Source organism: Halyomorpha halys, unplaced genomic scaffold, assembly GCF_000696795.3.
Source record: "Halyomorpha halys isolate HHAL.00 unplaced genomic scaffold, Hhal_1.1 Scaffold2325.1, whole genome shotgun sequence".
NCBI classification, from domain to species: domain Eukaryota; kingdom Metazoa; phylum Arthropoda; class Insecta; order Hemiptera; family Pentatomidae; genus Halyomorpha; species Halyomorpha halys.
In genome coordinates, this window is record NW_027109184.1 from 12,853 (window position 1) to 32,223 (window position 19,371).

The 19,371-nt window shown below is 29.7% G+C and overlaps 2 protein-coding genes across 10 annotated transcripts in view; one reads left to right on the top strand and one right to left on the bottom strand.

The window, feature by feature from the left end:
* Positions 1 to 2,761: 2,761 nt before the first annotated feature.
* On the bottom strand, positions 2,762 to 9,370 carry LOC106691413 (uncharacterized; the record flags this gene model as incomplete). The annotated part of the gene is given in 4 exon segments (XM_067047359.1): positions 2,762 to 2,809; positions 3,042 to 3,092; positions 8,596 to 8,655; positions 9,162 to 9,370. Coding segments are annotated over 4 exon segments (172 nt in total), but the record flags the coding sequence as incomplete, so codon positions are not given.
* Positions 9,371 to 10,702: 1,332 nt separating this feature from the next.
* Positions 10,703 to 19,371, top strand: part of LOC106691415 (zinc finger autosomal protein-like) — a 27,516-nt gene continuing 18,847 nt past the window's right edge. For 2 of the 9 annotated variants that reach the window (XM_067047361.1, XM_067047365.1), the window contains exons 1-5: positions 10,747 to 10,960; positions 11,461 to 11,520; positions 14,673 to 14,726; positions 14,967 to 15,014; positions 17,767 to 17,811. In XM_067047361.1, the coding sequence (XP_066903462.1) occupies positions 10,948 to 10,960; positions 11,461 to 11,520; positions 14,673 to 14,726; positions 14,967 to 15,014; positions 17,767 to 17,811 (220 nt within the window). In that variant the 5' untranslated portion in view covers positions 10,747 to 10,947. Of the gene's footprint in view, positions 10,971 to 11,460; positions 11,521 to 14,672; positions 14,727 to 14,966; positions 15,015 to 17,766; positions 17,812 to 19,371 lie in introns of all 9 variants that reach the window. The other 7 variants (XM_067047367.1, XM_067047366.1, XM_067047362.1 and 4 more) reach the window with 7 other exon arrangements.

Sequence of the window (19,371 nt, forward strand, 5' to 3'; positions counted from 1 at the left end):
ATACACGTTGTGAGGTCCCCTTTGTCTAAATAAGCAAGCCAAGCAAAATGGCAACATCCTAGTTCAAAAACAAAAGGTTGTAAGAAACTTAAATTATATATTTAAGGCGAGTATATGCCCGGGATGTGGCTGCAACTTTTTCACTAAAATCGACCGCCTGGAAGTGACAGATTATAGAATCGATTTTTCACATTTTTTTAATTTTCTCTAAAAACGGCTTTAACGATTTTGATAGAACGTGGTGAATCAACGAGCTTATATAATTTTATAAATAACTAAAGGAGGAAAAAGGAAAAATGTAGTTATTCGATTTGAGAGGGAATACGATCTACGTGCTCACTATTGAGTTATAAGTATGAATTTTCCTACAGCGGATGTTTTCCCAATTTTTCTTAGACCCCGCAATTTTTCTAGTTTTCTAGTCTCTAAACAAATTGTCAATTGAACAGTTTCATTCTATGATCAGAAGAAAATAAAATTTTACCAAATAAATTTTGAATGATTAATAGTGGTACTATCAATCCATGATTTGTACAGGATCTAACAAACCGTTTTATGTGAGGAAATTTCAGACATACTGAAATGAAAGGTCGCCTGAAGGACTAACAGAAACACTATTTCTAAAACAAGTAACTTGTTTACATGTTCAATTCTACACAACTGTTTACCAGTTTAACACGTTCATTACTTTTATTTTTTCTTGGTTCAACAGAATACTGAAAAGAAAGTAAGGCGGGGTCCTCCTACTTACACACAATTCCACTCCTTGGGAATTTTTTTTATTTAGCAACATAACTCTGTATTTGATTGATATTAATGATGTTATGGCATTAAATACCATATTTGTCATTTATAGTTTGGTTTTTTTTGGTTTGCCTCAGCTAAAATTACAAGTTGAATAAAATTTCATTTCGACTAAACACGGTGAAAACATTTTTTTTTTTCACGATTGTAGACAGACACAGTTTGGGAAGAGAAAATTCAATAAAAAAATTGTACAAAACTGGATCAGGGATCATACTAATAAAATTAAAGTAAAATGGGTTTAAACTGAGAGTTAAAACAAAAACAAAGGTTAAATGAAATCAAAAGAGAACAGCAGATGTAAATTAGTATTGAGCATTAAGAGTTGAGAATACCAATCTACCTAATTAGTTATAATCTTTTCACTTTTTGAAGACAGGTTTTTATTGTTTAAATAAAATAATTTGTATCCAAGTTAAGTCTCAAAATAATCTTTATTATTTCTTTAAATGTACTACGTTTCCGCCAACCCGCCCATCCCCAAGGACAATCTATTAAATAACAGCTTTTATTATACATTTATTTTTAACAAATAACATTATTACTAATAAATTAGCATACCTTAGATATAATTTACACCTCGCATCTACTAATTTAAAAATGTTCTATTTTTCCCAGGTCATTAATTTCAGTCAAATTACCCTATGAAATAATAAAACAATTGGGAATCATATTATTTTATTAATAAACTTGCGTTAGCTTATGTCTAAACCTACCTAAATAGGTCTTAAGTCACTTTTCCATTAAATTTTAAAACTTTTAATCACAGATTAACTTGGTCTAAATTTTTATTTCTTTTATTATTGAAATTTATATCAAAGTTAACTGTAAATAGTGACATAAAATTTAACCCTATAATTTATAAATTAATTTTACTTAAAATCTCTGCACAGTTCAATTTTCTTTTATATATATTTATTTTATTGCATTACGATTTTTTTTGAAAATTATTATGGAGAAGTCAATTTATATTCAAGCAAGTAGGGTATTTTAAATTAGTGATATAATATGGTTGAGCTTAAGATACATGAGAGGAAAATATTAAAAAATTGTTTTGGCCCGAAAAGAAAATAATGACAAAGATATACTATGATCCCAAGAAATAATGCCTTAATGTAATCAGAAACACGTGAAAAAAGTAAGCCAGACTTGAGCGGCTAAGAGTAAGGTACAGAGAATGGGCTAAAAGTAAAAAATAAAAACTGTACACAAGTAAAAAATTCACTTGCAAATTAGTCTTTATCATAATCATTTTTTGCCACAAAATGTTTTTTTTTTTTTTTTTTTGAGGAAGATAGGGTGATGATTAATAAAACTATGAAATAGCATAAAAAACTATTTAATATTAACTAATGATTCCCACTACTTTACAGCGCTAAATGAGAGTGGGGCGAAACATTGGTGAACAATAAATAGATTTCTTTTACTATTTTGATAGCTTTATTAACCGCCACCTGGACTATCTTCCTACAATCTACTTTATACGGTCAACTATCTTCTTCCAATAAAAATTATTTTAGTTCTTCGACTAGAGTTTACTAACTAAATAACCAAATACGTTAATTATTTCATAGCTTCTCCCATAATTAGTGCAATGGATTGGTTATTTATCTTTATGGATTTAATTAAATGTTGTTTGCATTTTACTATGGTAACTTGGAAATGGAGATGTTGCGAAAGGATTGATATGCTTCTGATACTGATATGAATATATGACATGTATTGATCGATTACAAAAAAATTTTCAAAAGACATTATTGACACCACCAACATTTAAACTGAAAAGTACTAACACTAATATCGGACAGAAAATCTTGGTATCGCAAATATTGGAGGTGTTTTTAAAAACAAAATTTTTCATTATTGAATGTATTTCTTTTCAATATCTGTCTTCTTTTGTTTTTAACCAAACCATAAAAATACTAATTAATTCATACTAATTCAATATTTCTCTCACCATAATAAAGATCCTGTGTCTCCTCTTCTTTGATAAAAATGGTGGGAACTGCAAAACAAAAAAAGATTTGATAATCATTAAATTTCAAGGAACAAGTCTTGTTGTAGTGTTCATTTAATTACTTTCTAAATTAATGGAAAATAATTAAAATGGAATTGGAAATAATAACAATAAAATTTAGAAAAATTATTGGTCCTTTTTAAGCAAAGCTATAGCAAGATTTGAAGAACAAATGAACAAATAGACAAATAGAATGTCTTATACAATAATTTTTTCTCACCTTCATTTGGTACAAGCAACTCGTTCTCTTGTTTCACTTGAACAAGCTCACCTGCTGATACAAAAATAATATTTTAAACAAACATAATGAAAGAAATGTTTATAAATAATTTGAATTCTTGTTTGAGACTGGTTTGTTTTATCAATTATAATAAAAAATATCCATTTAGTCTCAACATGTTTATTTTATTTCTCCACTCCACGTATTGTTAATAAAGGGAGTGATAAGTTTACATTAGAAAGTATAAATGGAATAATATTAGAAAAAGTAATTTAGTTGGATAAGAAATAGGTCGATAGGCTAAAATATAATCTCACAAAGGCAGAATATTCTGAAACTTTTTGACAACATTCTAACATTGATATTTAGAATGAGTTATCCCTGAGAATGACTGAAAGGGTTGAAACGTAAGAGTGGAGAATTTTTTTTATAATTGATAAAAGAAATATTTTATTACACACCTTAATGGTCTTGGAGAGGAAGATTCTCCATAAAATATTTGGAGCTGTCAAGGTTGACCAAATATGGAGACGTCGAACAAACCAGGAGCTCAAAGTTTTATATAAGGAACCAGACATTGTCCAGTTTGTAAGGCTCAGTAGATTGAGGTGGGCAGGGCATGTTGCTCGGTAGGCTGAGAATGATCTGCCAAGGAAAATGGTGACCGAGGTACTACATGGACACAGCAAGATGAAGAGGAAGACCACGCCTTCGATGAAGTGATGGTGTGAATGGTAATGCCAGGACCACGATGGGAGTGAGGAACTGGATGGCGGCCTCACAAGATCGTGATGATTGGTGGAGGCTGTTGCAGGAGGCCAGGACTCGACATCGAGTTGTGGAGCCAAATTAATAATGATTTATTAGATGATAACAAATTTTAAAACTCTTTTAATAGATTTTTAAACACAGAACCTAAATGTAACTAACATCCACAACAGGACAAATCTCATTTCTCAGATCATTAACAAAGGTACTTATCTATGATAAAACAAATGGATAGCATCAGAAAAGATGTCAGCATTGTTGACATGGTAATCTAAAAGTGATATCAGTAGTGAGTAAGCAAATTTGCCATGGATCTTCTACAGACAAGTACCAAAATTTAATAGGAAGGAAATTTTCTATAACGAAGGGAAAAATATATATATATTTTTTAATTTGTATGCACACAGTAACAAAAACCAAAAGAAACTCAATGCACCTTATTTTTTTTTTTGACAATTAAAATTAATATGAAACTTTTATTCTTTAAAGGATTAAAAAAATGATTTAGTTTCTCAACACGTAACTGATGAAATAATACAATCATAACATTGACAAAGCAAAGTTGGGCAGCAAAAAAAAAAACAGATGTACAATGGCATTCATCATTGTATTAATATAACAGAGGTTAATATTGAAATAGAACAGTCTAAAGAATGTTCTGCAATGGAACAGCCTAATGTCAACTTCAAGAAGTAGTAGGTTTGTTCCAAGAACCAGTTTGACAGTCAGAAAACTGGTGGGAACATGCACAGTACAGTTTAGCTATTCTGTGGAGGTCAACGATTCAGAAGACAGTTCCAACGGACCCAATACCAAGTTGGGAACTATTTACTTACAGCCAAAAGAGTCCCCTTCTTATAGCAGGTATTGCTAGAACTGGACATGTGCTAACGTTTTTCTCCTCCCGCTTTGAACAGATAGAAGACTTAGAACAGCAACAGATGTAAAGTGTCAGAAATTTGTATGTGCTGAGCAGGCTCAAAATATTATAACTTAAACAATCTATAATAATATATTTGGTAAATGTACCTTAAACTATATGGTACCCTATCGGTTCAATTGCTTACCAGAAGAACTAATAAATAAATCAATCACAAAGAAAACTAAAAAAGAAATATTTAACCGGGTTCTTCCTTACTTCTACGATTCTCAATGACTGATTTTGATTCACCAAATCACCATATCTGTCTGTATTTGATTTTGATTCACCAAATGACCATATCTCCCCGTATTTTTTCTTAACTCCACATAATTATTCATTATATAATGATTAGAATTAGCTATATATGTGTGTGTGCTTAGATATAGATATTAGTTATTACTGGGTCCTTATTTTTATCTTATTCTTGTATCATCTCGTTTTATTCTGTAAGTAATATTCTGAAGTAAATTCGCAGCTTTATTATTCACTTGAAATTACTTTCAGTTATTATTATTATTTATTTATTTTTATTTTTATTAATTATTATTTCATTTTAGTATTTGTTAATTGAATTATTAGCTGTATCACTAGAGATCAATTCATATTGTACTGATCTAGGTTATAAGTTGTAGTAGCCTCCACAACGCTCTAATAGTCAAAATTGTAATAATTAAATTTCATTCATGTCTATCACTTTTATGTTTATTTTGGCACCAACCGGTTGATGTTGTCATCTGGTCGAACCATATATGATATAATTTTATAAATGAATAAAAAAAAAAAAAAACTTAATTTTCCTCACATTTTCCATTATAAGTGGAATTAAAAATTATAAAATTTTCTTTTTCAAATTTAACAGGAATTCTGTAGTATTAATAAATTGTTGAGAAAAAATATCTTCTATATGACAATTCAACATTGAAAGATAAAGATAATAAAGCAATAAATGAAGAGGGAATGTATTTTTTTCTCTTCAATTAAAAAAAAATTTGAATCCTTGATATAAATGACATGGATTTTGATGAGTAAAATATTTGTATTCCACAACATTTTAAATTTTACAACTTAAATACTTTTCATTTATTTTTTAGATAGATAGGCCATAATATGCCTGGAAAGATAAATTCAAGTGGATGAAAAAAAATATAATTAAAGAGATAATTGTACTTTGATTTTGAAACTTTAGGAAAATATTTAACAACTATTTTCAATTTCAGATAGATAGATTGTAAAACAAATTAAAGAAGTGTATTTCATAATTATTTATTGAAAAATCAAACTGAAACATACAAAAATCATCTCACTAACCACTGTATCATTATTTTCTTAATCAGCAATCAATGCAGCATTGTCTGTTTCTCTGTTCTTTATTATTAAAAATAAAGTGTTTAAGAGCAATACTATGTAGAATACAAGTTCTAATAAAGTGATCAATAATATTTTCTATACTTAATATCATCCAATTGTTTAAATTGTTGTTTTACTATTTTGTAACAGTGTTAAATAATATAATGACTCAAATTTAGATTATAATATATGCCCCTATATTAATAGTAATAATTAATTTGTGTTTACATTAGGCAAGGACATGTATTATGCTTGAGGAATGGAATACATAAATACATACACTTGAGGCATTTGGTCACAAAATATAGTAATCAAAACTTTGGCATCACCAACTTTTTTCATACATTGTGGAAAGAAAGAATATTTATGAAATTTGTTTTCTCAAGAGAATAATGTTGACATCAGGTGACTGTTGGTTGTAGTTAAAACATTGCAATAAACTAACAATTTAACATAGTACAAGTTTTCATTTTTTTGCAGTTACCATGCTTTTACACGCTTATTTATGTAGAATGTTACAAATTACTGCATAGATACTATTACTGAACCATTTTCTACATACAAATGCATTTTTAAGATATAAAGATTAAGAAACATATTGCATTTACTTTTTTGCAAGAAATATAATCTTAAGTAGCTTTGGTGATCATATTGAGGTGCAAATCTCCAAAATGACTTCATGTAAAATAGTTATGTTCTTATTATAAGTACCCTAATACAGGATTACTGTTATAGGCATAGGCATGAAATACCCCCACCATTTTATTTCTACTTTATAAGATACAATAATTACTTTTTAAATTTTTAGTACCTATAATAACAATAAATTATTAAAAACGAAACGACTGAATTTAAACCGTTAACTAGGTTTACCAATGGTTCTCACAATGAAAATATAAGACAGTTTTGCACTTATCTCTGATGATTTTTTAGATGCCACCTTCTTTCTCTATCACAACCTTCCTACTTATATTATTATAAATATGAATTATACATTCCTAATTATTTATTATGTTTCCAGAAAGAAACCATGCATCACATAAATTCAATATTTGTTTTCTACTTTTTTCTTGGGTCCCAGACATCTAGGGGGAGCCATAGCTCCCTTCTGCCCTTAAGCCCATGATTACTGTACCAAGATGACAGGAAAAAATAAAACAGGAGAAATACTAATTAAATCTTAACCAGAAGAATTCGATAATTTGTTCATAAATTTTGTTTTTTTATGATTATTTTTGTTGTAATTGTTGTAAAATAACTATTACAAACTGACTCAACTACTGATAGAACATGAACTATACAAACACTACTTTAAAAGATTTCATTAAACTAACATTGATTTTTTTAATTGCGATGGACAAACTTCACAAACTTTTAATCACTTACTTTTCGATTGCACCTTGTACCATCAACAAAATGTTTACATGTTTTCATTGATCACCATGTAATATTTTATTAAACATAAGGAAATAAGGTATTTCAATACAAATTAGAATGCTGGGATAAACACTTAAAATTTATTTTTCTTCCTGCTTACATAATATTAAAAAAAAATACTGCAATCTGAACTACAGAAAACATGTAAATTACAGTTATACAATTTGAGCAACAAGTAATACAATTAAATGAATAGTTGTATAATTTGTAAAATGGGAATAGGTCCGTCATATGTCAAGGGGAGGGGGGTAGAGGGTACCTCCTTAGTATTTAAATAAATTAATTGCCACACAGATAAAAACGTATTACACCCACGGATTCTAATTAAAAAAAAAATTGGCCAATTTTTTCACTTGCACTGCTTTGTAAGAACACAGTATTTTACTAACTGATGAAAAGTCACAAATTACTGCATTTATCATAAGCTTATCCTATTCTAGAACCAAATTTATTTCAGAACATTAAAATTAAGAAATTTGTGGACTAACTGTTTCACAACAAATTTAAACTAAAGAGGTAGTTCTTTATGAGCAAAATGATCATCAAATCTCAAAAATGCCTTTTAGGAAGAAACTGAATTCTTAAAAAGCAAGTCAGAACAGAATTTCAATATATTTGCCTGTAAAATGAAACAAGAAATAATTAGAAACAGTTCCTGTCAAAGATAGATGATAATTTAAAGAAACTAAAGGAGGAACCTCCCATATTCATAACTTAACAGTCCAAGAATGGGAGAAAAAGCCTGGTAACACCATGGCGTTATCTAGTTCAGAACTTTCCCTTGGAATGAATCTACTAATATTCATAAGGACCCAGTTAAGCATTGATAGTGAAGTGAAAAAATATAGAGGAAGATTACAGCGTTGTGCTTGTTGTCCTAAGTTCGTGAAGCATATTGTTTACAGTCTACTTTTGTGATCTGTAGTATTTTAAATTTCATCATTGAACTATTGTTTTATGTTGTATGTAAAGATTATATTTTGTTACAATACGAGCATTTGATTATAAATTAGGTAAATTTATATGATTCCCGACAGACCCTGTAAAACCTTGTAACATTCAAAAGGTTAAAAAACTTACAAGTGGATTTTGTTTGATAGGCCATATCTTCAGGTACAGAAACATCAGAACTAGAAGCACCTGAAAATGTAAATAAACTAAATTATGAATATATTATTTAAGACATTAATATAAATAGGAATATAAATATTGTAGAAATGGAAACTCAGTTCATTAACAGCCCATGGGCAACAATTAATGGTCACCTAACTGATAATGTGTAATCAAATATTTTTTGTTTTAACAACTTACCAGGTAAATCTTAACATAAATCACTAATTCCAAGGATTGGTTTTGGTGGACATAAAGTTAGTGTTAATTTTTTTTTTTTAATAATAATAATACAATCAATAATCATTGCCAGAAAGTACATAATATATTCTTTTAAAAAATAGAAGAAGTATACTCAAAAATAATAAAGTGCAATGGGACCTAATATAAATTGCTATGTCTTTTATCACATCAGCAATTGTCAGTCATATTTTAAAGGAAAGACATCATTATTCAAACAAACAATAGTAAAATTAATAAAACTTAAAATTCAAATGGCAAAATAAAAAATATATACAAAATGCACTTCTAAATACCTGACAGGTCCATGCTCCAAGTCCAATTTCAATAATAATAACCTTCCCTACTGCTTCTCCAGCCTTCAAGTGACACCAAAGAGGTCAAAACCTTCTACTTGCATTAAAGTTTTTTTTTTATTTCAACATTTCTTAATTTTGAAAGTTTACTATTTCTTTAATGATTCTGTTGAAGAAAGGCTTTGATGCAATTGTGCATTTATAACCTCACATGGACTTCTTCCATTATTATTATGAATTAAATACAATAATGATCAACTTTGTTGAAAATAAATTGGTATGATGTGAGTGAACATACTAATTTTTTTTAATATATATATCCACTCACTTGACTTTCTTCACCACTTTGGCTCTAAATTCCAATTAAAAAAATAGTCCGCTGTATCTTCGCTAATATTAGGCCAGTTAAATATCTTTCTGTTTTTACATTAGATGATCTAATCTTTTAAAAGATCATTTGGAATGTCCTGGACAGTTTTGGCACAGTTACTATTTTTTTTAAGTTGAATAGCACTATCAATAACAAACTATTAATTGTTATCTGACCACAGCTAAATATTTACCAAAATTATCATATATTTTTTCCAAGTCCCATGGGTGTGTAGGATTTGAAATGAGAAGGTAAAGAACATGTGCTGGCGTACCCTATGTTTTGAATGTGGAACTGAAGGGCATATAGCGAGACAATGCCCTTACATGTTAGGACGACGCCAATCGAACCAGTTAGAGCCGATAGAAGTGAATGCTCAGCGAGTGAGGAGGAGAAGAATTTCTCCGAGGTCGAAAGAATCTGCAAGTGAGAACACCAACACGTCTGAAGCCTCAGATTTTGAAGCAGAAGGGAAAGATCTCGGGACATATAAAAGACAGTAGGGCAGGAGGAACACGTGGAGACGGTCTGCATGGGCTGGTAAGACGAAATAGGAGGTCTAAAGAGCGTATCCATGGAGAGGCGGCGGCACAATGATGAGCCACAGTGTAATAGGGTAGCACGGCGGCCTGCATATCATTCGGACGAGAGATACTTGGTGGACACTGGGACTTCCAATACCATTCCGGAGGAAGAGGCTGGAGAGTAGAGAGGGAGGCAGAAATTGAATTAAGTAAGCAGTGCTAAGGGTAAAAATCTAATGGTACTCGTAGTAAAAAAGATGTCCCGAGACTACCAAATGATTATAGAGTGCAACCTAATTAAGAAAGTGGGCGCAAGGGTTCAAAATCATGAGGATAATTAGAATATAAGATTGGAAAGAAAAAATATATCTACCAACAGATAGTAGAATAAAGTGAAGTGAAGATAGGAGCGATCAATCAGGAAGGTATCTGGAAAGACCAATTACCCTCATCATTCGTACTACATGTACCAAAAAGGTTTTTACCTATACTAATATTAGCAAAGGTACAGCAGACTATTTTTGTTTTGGAATTTAGAGCCAAAGTGGTGAGGAAAGTAATGTGAGTGGACATGCATATTTAAAAAAATTGGTATTTTCACTCACATCATACCAATTTATTTTAAATAAAGTTGTTCATTATTATAGTTATTTCATGATGATAATAATGATAATAATAATAATGGAAGAAGCCCATGTGAGGTTATAAATGTACAATTGCATAAAAGCTTTTCATCCACAGAATCATTAAAGAAATACTAAACTTTAAAAATAAAGAAATGTTGAAATAAAAAAGAACTTTATGCAATTAGTAGGTTTCGACCTCTTTGGCGCAGCTTGGTGGCTGGAGGACCAGTTGGGAAGGTTATTATTATTGGGTTTGGATTTAGAGCATGGCGCTGACAGGTATTTAGAGGTGCATTATGTATAGTTTATATTTTTCCATCTGAATTTTAAGTTTTGTTAGTGTTACTATTGTTTGTTTGAATACTTATGTCTTTCCTTTAATATATGACTGACAATTGCTAATGTGATAAAAGACATAGCAGTTTATATTGCACTTTACTTATTTTTTGTGAGTATACTAAGTTTTTTAAAAATTATGTTGATGTGTGTACTTTCTGGCAATGATAATTGATTGTATTATTATTATTATTAAAAAAAATTAACACTAACTTTGTACCCAATCAACAAAACTAATCCTTGGAATTAGTGATTTATGTAAAGATTTATGTATTAAGTTGTTAAAACAACAAATATTTGCTTACAAATTAATAGTTAGATGACCATTAATAGTTTCCCGTGGGCTCTTGATGAACTGAGTTTCTAATTGAACAATATTTAGGTTCCTATATTCTAGTAATGTCTTAAATAATACTTTCATCATTTATTATTTTCATTTTCAGGTGCTTCTAGTTCTGATGTTTCTGTACCTGAAGATATGGCCGATCAAACAAAATCCACTTGTAAGTTTTTATTAACCTTTTGAATGTTACAAGGTTTTACAGGGTCCTTATGAATATTACTAGGTTTGTTCCAAGAGATAGTTCCATGGTGTCGATAACGCCATGGTGTTACCAAGCATACTTCTCGTTGCCAAAATTGTGACTGTAATTTATATGTATTCTGTAGTTCAGGTTGTGTGTTTAATAAAATATTACATGGTGGCACCATAAACCCTATGCAGGAGGAGTTTATTCAAAAAGTGTACATGTGAAACTACATGCTATATGTATGTAATGTGAAAAAAATATTGGAATGTGTTATAGTACTATACTAAGAATATTAAAAGAAATAACAGTAAAAAAACAAAACAAATTAATTATTAAATACAATAATTAATATGATGCAATTAGAACATGTGGTTTGTGAAGGCAACTGATTATTTTATACAATAAATAACAAGAATTAAAAGTATATGAAAAAAAAAATCAATAGAGTACAGATGTGGGAATTAAATATTAAACTAGAACAAAACATAATTAAATTAATTGCTATTATATAAGAGGTACAATTGGGGTACGTACGATGATCACACTTGGGCTCAATCCATATTAGAGATGAAGTGCACCAGCTCTTTTATGTATTTTTCGAAGATTTCAGATTTCTTAAGTGGCCATGTATCTTCTTGCGTTATGCATGTTTTTATTAAATTGAGCCTTTGTTGATGGTACATGGTGCAGTCGAAAAATAAGTAATTAAAAATATGAGGAGAAGATGTTTTGGGTGTGCGGTCAGAATATAGCACAAATAAGTTGAAATAACTTACCTAAATAATATTATGGTTATATATTTTGTTAGTTACATATATTTTTTTACTCTCAATTTTATTTTTTATTTATTCATTTAATTTTTTTTCTTTCTATAATTCTAAATCATAAAATTATGACTTCAAACTTTTATTTTATTTCCTTAATTATATCATTTTTACTTACTTATTCAATTACCTGTGTATACATTTTATTTTCCACTCCTATCACCACTTTATTTTTATTAATTTCATTCTGTACAATTATTTAGTATATGTCATTCTGTTTAAATATATATATATTTTATTCATTGGTTCTTATCTTGTTCTTTGTTCTTAGCCCTGATGAAGGCTAGAAATTCTGGCCTAAACGTTGGCACTAGTAAATAAGTTATTTCAACTTATTTGTGTTATATTTTGACCGTACCCCCAACTATCTTCTCATCATTAATTGATTTAAAGTTTGTGAAGTTTGTCCGTCGCCATTACAGAAATCAGTGTTAGTTGTATGAAATCTTTTAAAGTAGTGTTTGGACAGTCCATGTTCTGTCAGTAATTGAGTCAGTTTGTAATAGTTAGTTGAATTTATCTTTCCAGGCATATTATAGCCTATCTATCTCAAAAATAAATGAAAAGTATTTAAGTTATAAAAATTATAATGCAGTCGAATCCAAATATTTTACTCATCAAAGTCCATGTCATTTATATCAAGGATTCAATTTTTTTCAAATTGAAAAAAAAATATATCCCCTCTTCAACCATTGCTTTATTATCTTATGCTTTATTATGCTGCTGTATTATCTTTATCTTTCAATGTTGACTTGTCATATGGGAGATATTTTTTCTCAACAATTTATTAACACTACAGAATTCCTGTTAAATTTGAAAAGAAAATTTTGTAATTTTTAATTCCACTTAGAATGGAAAATATGAAGAAAATTAAGTTGTTGTTTTTTTCATTTATAAAATTATATCATATATGGTCTAACCAGATGACAACATCAATCGGTCGGTGCCAAAATAGACATAAAAGTGATAGACATGAATGAAATTTAATTATTACAATTTTGACTATTAGGGCGTTGTGGAGGCTACTACAACTTATAACCTAGATCAGTACAATATGAATTGATCTCTAGTGATACAGCTAATAATTCAATTAACAAATACTAAAATGAAAATAAAGTAAAAATAAAAAGTGAAATAATAATCATTGAAAAAGTAAAATAAATAATAAGAACTGAAAGTAGTTTGAAGTGCAATTTACAATTAGTGTGCAACTTTACAAAGCTGCAAATTTACAGTTGGTGAATTATTATTATAATCAGAATAAAACAAGACAATATAAGGATAAGATTAAAATAAGGACCTAGTAATAAATAAATAACTAATATCTATATCTAAGAACACACATATATAGCTAATTCTAATCATAATATAATGAATAATTATGTGGAGTTGAGAAAAAATACAGGGAGATATGGTCATTTGGTGAATCAAAATCAGTTATTGGGAATCGTAGAAGTAAGAAAGAACCCGGTTAAATATTTCTTTTTTAGTTTTCTTGTGATTGATTTATTTATTAGACCTTCTGGTAAGCAATTAAACAGGTTTCTTTTGGTTTTTGTTACCATGTGCAGACAAATTTAAAAATATATATATTCATATTTTTCCTTTCGTAATAGAAAATTTCCTTCCTATTAAATTTTGGTACTTGTTCTGTAAAAGCCCTATGGCTAAGGTTGGCTTTATTTACTCGCTACCGATATCACTTTTGGATTACTATATCAACAATGCTGACATCTTGTCTGATGCTTTCCATTTGTTTTATCATAGATAAATACCTTTGGTAATGATCCGAGAGATGATATTAGTCCTGTTGTGGATGTTAGTTACATTTAGGTTTTGTTTAAACATTTATGTTGTTAAAAATTTATTAAAAAGTTCCAAAATTTGTTATTGTGTTATAAAATATTCCTTGTATCAATTATAACAAAAAATTCTCCACTCTTACGTTTCAACCCTTTCGGTCATTCTCAAGGATAACTCATTCTAAATACCACCGCTAGAATGTTGTCAAAAAGTTTCAGAATATTCTGCCTTTGTGTGATTATATTTTAGTCTATTGACCTATTTCTTATCAAACTAAATTACTTTTTCTAATGATATTCCATTATACTCTCTAATATAATCTTATCACTCCCTTTATTAACAATACGTGGAGTGGAGAAATAAGAAAATAAACATGTTGAGACTAAATGAATATTTTTTTATTATAATTGATAAAACAAACCAGTCTCAAACAAGAATTAAAACTATTTATAAACATTCCTTTCATTTTATTTGTTTAAAATTTTATTTTTATATCAACAGGTGAGCTTGTTCAAGTGAAACAAGAGAATGAGTTGCTTGTACCAAATGAAGGTGAGAAAAAATTATTGTATAAGACATTCTATTTGTCTATTTGTTCATTTGTTCTTCAAATCTTGCTATAGCTTCACTTGAAAAGGACCAATCATTTTTCTAAATTTTATTGCTATTATTTCCAATTCCATTTTAATTATTTACCATTAATTTAGAAAGTAATTAAATGAAGGAATGAATGCAGCAATAAAACGTGTTCCTTGAAATTTAATGATTATTGAATCTTTCTTTGTTTTGCAGTTCCCACCATTTTTATCAAAGAAGAGGAGACACAGGATCTTTATTATGGTGAGAGAAATATTGAATTAATATGAAACCTGTTCTAATTATTGAGTAAAATAATGTTTTATTAAAGATCTATTTGCGTTCAATAATAATTATGTTTTATCAAAGATCTATGTGCATTCATTGGTATTTTTATGGTTTGGCTAAAAACAAAAGAAGACTGATATTGAAAAGAAAAACATTCAATAATGAAAAAGTGTGTGTTTAAAAACACTTCCAATATTTATGATACCAGGATTTGGATTTTCTGTCTGATACTAGTGTTTGTACTTTCCATTTTAAATATTGGTGGTCTCAATAATGTCTTTCGATAATTTAGGCTGTCACACCTTAATGCTTACCCCATTTTTGGACCTACAACCTTTTTTTTTCTAACCCAGAGTTCCTCCTTAAAGCTCATTGTTGTGCTTGGTATAGTTCCACGAGCTTCAAACCAGAGGCTTCTCACGTAGAAGTCTCTTTCCCCGAAGCTCTCATGGAAAATTTCCTTCAGAATGTATAATACATTTATTATACATTTCCCTCTTTTCTCTATCTATTTTATTTGCTTGGTCAAGATCATTACTTTCATATCTCACTGTAGAATCCAGAATGAATGCCAACTTACCAGTTTTGGGGAAAGCAACAATTTCAGCATATTGCGTGGATTCCTCTGAATCTATGCAGTAGACCTCGTCGAAGCAGGCAAAATCCCTTCCTTCCATTGTCCAATTGTTATTTTACAAGATTACAGGACCAATTATATTTTAGAATTGACACAAAAGCCACAGGTCACCCTACGAAGATCCTCAGGATTCGACATCACTTTGTTTAAAAATGGTGTTTTTTTTTTTTTTTAATAAAATTTATTACAGACTTATACTTTTCAATCTTTATAAATTATTATTACTATTAGTGAAAACATGCAGTTTTGAATATACTGTATGCAAAATGAGGTTTTCTTGTTTTGCTTTAATTAACCATAAGCAAGACCAGCGACTTAGACGTCTTCAGTTGAACTCGGTATCCAAGTCACCACAATATTGTTTTCATTTTATTTATTTTTTTTGTATAGAAGATATTTTATTTAAATTTATTTTCATTTTTTTCAACATTTCAATAATAGCACTTATATAATTTTCTCTATTTATATCTCCTCTTTTTTTAATTTTTTACAACTCAATATTTATTGACTATTTTTTTCAAATTTCGATAACTCGAGCCATAAAATCCCTTCAATTTCTTAAGTTTGTTATTCTCTATATAATCGTAACAGTATATAAAATGTTGTTATTCTCTATCCCTCAACCTTTTTCCTTTTTTTTACTTTTCCATTTACCATCCCACACCCCACAGTTATGACTAATGTACTCAGTTCCTATCACGTTAATGCACAATCCCTTATTGCCCACTTCGATGAATTTAAACAGTACTTCTTAGATAATTTTTACCACATAATAGCAGTATCGAAAACCTGGCTTAAACCCCTTTATTCCTTCCTCTCAAGTATCTATTTCCAATTACACTTTCTTTCGCCACAACAGATCTGATCGCACTGGAGGAGGTGTTCGGTTGTATGTTCATGTTAGTCTCAAGGTCAAAATCCTACTTCGCTCCCCTTCTCCTATCATTCCTCATTCAGAATACACATTTGTTGAAATTTTAAGCACATCCTCTCCCCTATTATTTGCTATCGCTTATCGAACTCCCCAAGTTCCACTCGATCACATCTTTGAATCCTCTCTTGTCCAGTTCGTTTCCACTTATTCCAATGTTATCATCACTGGTGATTTTAACATTAACATGCTATCCAAATAACATCCAATCGCTCCCAGTACATAGTGGTTCCTGATAAACCTCCCATCATTGATTCGACCCCTCACCTGTGGCGTGCCTCAGGGCTCATCGCTATCCCCTACCCTTTTCGCTATCTACATCAATGACCTTCCCATCCTTATCCAACATTCTTAATACCATTTGTACGCAGATGATTTTCAAATTTACCTTTCCTTCCCACCTTCTGACCTATTAGTTGCTACGGAGAAGATCCAAGAAGACTTGAATAGAATTAGCCAGTAGGCACAAGAAAACAAACTTAAGTTGAATGCAGAGAAGACTAAGGCAATCGTAATAAGATCCAATCACCTCCTGAAAACTGTTCCTCTTATTCCTAAACAACAATCCAATACAATTCCATTCATACGTTAAAAACCTTGGTGTCACTATAGACCAAACTCTCTCCTGGAAAAACCACGTCTTTGATATTTCCCGTTGTACATTTTGCACCCTGAAGCGTTTAAATTATCTTTGTCACCTACTTCCTTTTGAAACCTGCAGGCTCCTGGTTACTTCCTTAATATTTCCCCACTTTGACTATTGCTGAATGGTTTACGGGGGTGTCTTTGGGGATCTTGAAGTAAAATTAAAACGGTTAAATAATTACTTTTTAGTCTAATTGTATTTGATTTTTAATCATTTTTTTTTTCCTTTTATTTACTATCAGAAGTCATCTTATGTTTTATGATATGACAAGCGGCTTCATAAAATTTGTTTTATCATTATTTTATATATTCTGTTAATTATGGTTGTTTAATTGTATATTTTTAAATTCACTGTATTATTTTATTGTATGACATTTTGTAATTACATCTCTATTTTGTAATTTACTCTAAGGCTCTAAAGCCTAATTTTTATGCCTGTAAATTATTCTAAAGGGATCAATCCCAGAATACATAAAGATTATTATTATTATTAATTATTATTATCATGTCTGCAGATGAACTTACTCAAGTGGAACAAGAAATGGTTATCCAGGATGAAGGTGAGCTATGTTAATTTCATCAACCATTGCATGGAAATGCCAGTGCAGTGTACAATGTACACCATTCTTAATGTTATCATATTTATTTGTACCCGTCTAATATTCCACCATTTTTACATTCATCCATTATAAGTGCTTCTCTCTTTGCCTCTCGTTTCCATCTTATATTTTAATGTTCCCACCTAGGTTCAGTCTAGCTCTCGGATGTTCATCTGTTGGTTCTGTGTTTATTAACATTTTAGGAATCCATTCATTACTTATTCTTACAACTTAACACTTCAGAGGATTCATGGTACTAGTTAAAATCATTGAAAGCAGTGAATTGTTATTGGTGCTTGATATTGCGACATGATAAAACAGTTCTTTCTCCCTATTTTGGATGATATCGATGTGGACGTCATGTGGTTTCAACAAGACAGTGTTAAGTGCCATACAGCCTGTAAAACAATTTAATTACTCTGGATTATCTCTCTAGGAAGTCTGGTGAGTCAATTCTTTTAAAATTTTTTGAGGTTAATCACTTCCATTTTTGAATGTATTATTTATTCATGACATTGTACAACGTTTCAGAACCACTGTCCCATATTCATGCACTATAAAAACCTATAACAATAACAAAACTAACATAACACCAATCTTCATCCATATGAAATCATGAGGTGATTATTATTGTATAAATTAATATATATATAAGGATGAAGATTGGTGTTATGTTAGTTTTATTATTGTTATATGTTTTTATAGTGCATGAATATGGGACAGTGGTCCTGAAACGTTGTACAATGTCATGAATAAATAATACATTAAAAAATGGAAGTGATTAACCTCATAAAATTTTAAAAGAATTTAATTACTGTTTGAACCATTTCCTGGTTCTGTTCTGTGATAAGAATAGGCCCCCTAGATCGTTTGATTTAACACCATTGGATTTCTTTTTATGGAGTTATTTAAAGTCGAAGGTCTTTGCCTACAAGCCCACAACCAGGCTTGCATTGGAGGAGGAAATTCAACAGTATTTATACAAAATGGTCATGGAAATTTTCAACAAAGCTGTGGAGGCCATTCCATTCATAACCTTGCCCTATTTATATGTATAAATGATTGACTGTATTTTTCAAAATATGAAGGAGATTGTTGGGGGTATGGTCAAAGAGAACCGATAATAGTTAACAACTAAGTATTTGCCGACGTTTCACCCCACTTTGTAGAGCTTCATCGGGGCTAAAAAGATATACAAAACAACTAAAAATATTTGGACATTATAGCATAATAAGATACAAAAAAGTAAACCAAGGTAGGGCTAGTAATTATGTAAATATAAGAGAAAAGAACTTAATATACAAATGAAAAAAAAAAAAATAGTTACAGTATAAAATAGATAATGATATATATATATGTGTATATAAAAGTAAAAAATTACATAAACTATTAGGTTTAAAATGAACCAAAATGAAGAGAGAGATAAAAAAAATTTATTAACACATGAAATGAGGGAAAATTATAGAAGTAAATTGAGACTAAATAAAGGTTGAAAAAGAATATATTAAAATAAAATTAATA